Source organism: Peromyscus leucopus, chromosome 1, assembly GCF_004664715.2.
Source record: "Peromyscus leucopus breed LL Stock chromosome 1, UCI_PerLeu_2.1, whole genome shotgun sequence".
In the NCBI taxonomy this organism is placed as follows: Eukaryota; Metazoa; Chordata; class Mammalia; order Rodentia; family Cricetidae; genus Peromyscus; species Peromyscus leucopus.
Window position 1 is genome coordinate 99,865,509 of NC_051063.1, and position 2,399 is coordinate 99,867,907.

Genomic DNA, 2,399 nt, shown 5'->3' on the forward strand with positions numbered 1-2,399 from the left:
TGATTGGAAAAGTTCCACCCAACTAGTAATGGACCGTTGTATATTTAAGTGTCATTATAGAGTGTCTTCTAATATATTGGTCCACATAAACAGAACCCTGTACACAGATCACAGGCATTTATGAATCCCAGAGATGAAGTTCCAAGCATAGCAATAGTGTGGAGAAACTAAGGAAGAAGCTTCATGCGATGTTCCTCCTCCTAAACCCAGTAGGATGAACTGCTTCACATCAGTTCTTCAAGGAGCTCTAGCCTTTGGGAGCATTGGCTAACAACAAAGAAGCTTTGCATGAAAACACGGAGGAAGATGGGAGAAAGATGTTGGCTGGGTGGACATAAATGAAGCAGACTTGCTTCTGGGATCTAGCCACATTGCATCATTAAAAGCTGACCCTTAAAGTACTGTATACTGTTCATAATCTCACTGTACAATTGGATTAATATTATCTATGATAATGAGCTTCAGTTGAGGCCACTAATGTCTACAGTCCCAATAAAATACTTGTGCAGAGATTGCCAATGTAGAAGTAGCTACAGATTATTTTTCTAGTATAGCATTCACCCTTTTGGACTCTCCTATTTTAGACAAAATAGACTAGTAAATATTGGAAAAAATCAAAAGTCACAGAAATATGGGATGTTTTTTTTGTTTGATTTTTATTTTATTTTTTGAGAAAGGATTTCACTGTGTAATTCTGCCTGTCCTGGAATTCACTATGTAGACTAGGCTGGCCAACATTCAAAAAGGTCTACCTGCCTCTACCTCCTAAATGCTGGGATTAAAGGCAGGCACCACTACACCTGGCTGAGATATGGAATTTTTGTAGAGGGAGTATTGTGTTTTCTAAAGGAAGAGTATAGTCAGGAACATTTTTTAGACTTACTTTCTTCATGAGAATTTTCTGAGTTAGTGTTTCAGCCAATTTTCTATCAACATAATAAGTCATCGTGCCTTAGGAATGCAGGGGTGCAGTTGGTCTCTTTACCACCCCTTCTTCAGTAGTCTCTTGATTCCTTGCTTGATTTCCTGGGTTCTCACCCCATAAACAATGGGATTAAGGGCTGCAGGGATGACATGGTGGAGGACATTGAGCAAGATTGGCACATCAGAAGAGACCTTCTTCTTAGCTACATGTGTGAGGATAAAGACCAAAAGAATGGTGCTAAAGAATAAGATAAGGATGAAGTGGGAACCACATGTGCTCAGGGCTTTGGCAATAGCACCCTCTGCCTTGAGTCTCAGCACAGCTCTTAGTATGAGGGTATAGGAGAGGAAGATGAGGATGAGGTCAGATCCCAGCAGAGTCCAGCCTCCAGCAAACTGATAAAGGCGATTGACAGTGACATCATCACAAGAGAGTCGAGAGACAGACATGTTGGCACAGATGCAGTTCTCAATGACATTTCTCCAACAGTAATGAAGTCGTGCTGAAAGAATGGGGATGGGCAAAGGAATAAGGGCATTCCTGACCAAAATAAATGTGGCAGCCTTGACTACAAATTGGTCAGTGATGATAGATGGGTATCTCAGTGGGTGACAGATGGCTATATAGCGATCAAAGGCCATGATCATAAATGTGCAAGATTCCATAGCAAGAAAGCTGTTCATGATATACATCTGGAGGAAACAGGCAGGAAAGCTAATGGGTCTGAGATCAAACCAGAAAATGGCTAGCACCTTGGGGATGACCGTGAGGCAGAGTACGATGTCCAGCATGGAGAGAAGACTGAGCAAGTAGTACATAGGCTCATGCAGAGAGGCCTCCATGCGGATGGTAATCAAAAGAATAGCATTAGCCCCCATGGCTAGGAGGAAGAGAAGGCTGAGTGGCAGGGAGAGCCAGAACTGCCAGCTGGGAGACCTGACAAAACAATTTAGGAGGAAGTCTGAAACTCCAGTAGAGATGGTATCATTCTTGTGTGCTGTCATATTTTGTCACACAGTCCTACAGCTTTCTCTTAGTGAGCTGTAAAATTAGGATGTAAAGAATTAGGTTCTGTATAGCTATATGAAGGTAGAGCAAGTTGCTTTAGTTAGACACAATTGTAGCAGGTTATCCAGGTCAATTGAGTTTATCTGTTTATGTCTGATGCCTTGTTACGGGGATACTACTATCACTTTAACTGTGCAGAGGACCAAAGAAAGAGGATTTAACTATACATTTGATTTTATTTTCAAAAGAGTTGGTATATCTTTACAGAAACTAAAACTGAGAAAAAACACTTAGGATATTATTTTCACATGCAGGTTAAACTGCATATCTTTTACATATGTTTTTTTCTCCTTATTTTCTTTTTAATGCTCACATAAACTATCATTCAGTTTAACTATTATAGTGCAACAAAAGCTTCGCACAAAAAAAGGACTCAGATAAGTGTCTCTAGTTCTCATAGCATTTT

The 2,399-nt window shown here is 40.4% G+C and overlaps 1 protein-coding gene across 1 annotated transcript; it reads right to left on the reverse strand.

Moving 5' to 3' along the window:
* Positions 1-981: 981 nt before the first annotated feature.
* On the reverse strand, positions 982-1,929 carry LOC114687234 (olfactory receptor 56A3). The gene has a single exon (XM_028861936.1). The coding sequence runs from the start codon at positions 1,927-1,929 to the stop codon at positions 982-984; it is 948 nt and encodes a 315-aa protein (XP_028717769.1).
* Between the last annotated feature and the right edge of the window lie 470 nt (positions 1,930-2,399).

What these genes read in the sequence shown, in the direction of transcription:
- LOC114687234 (XM_028861936.1), bottom strand. Translation starts at nt 1,929, where the DNA reads ATGACAGCACACAAGAATGATACCATCTCTACTGGAGTTTCAGACTTC.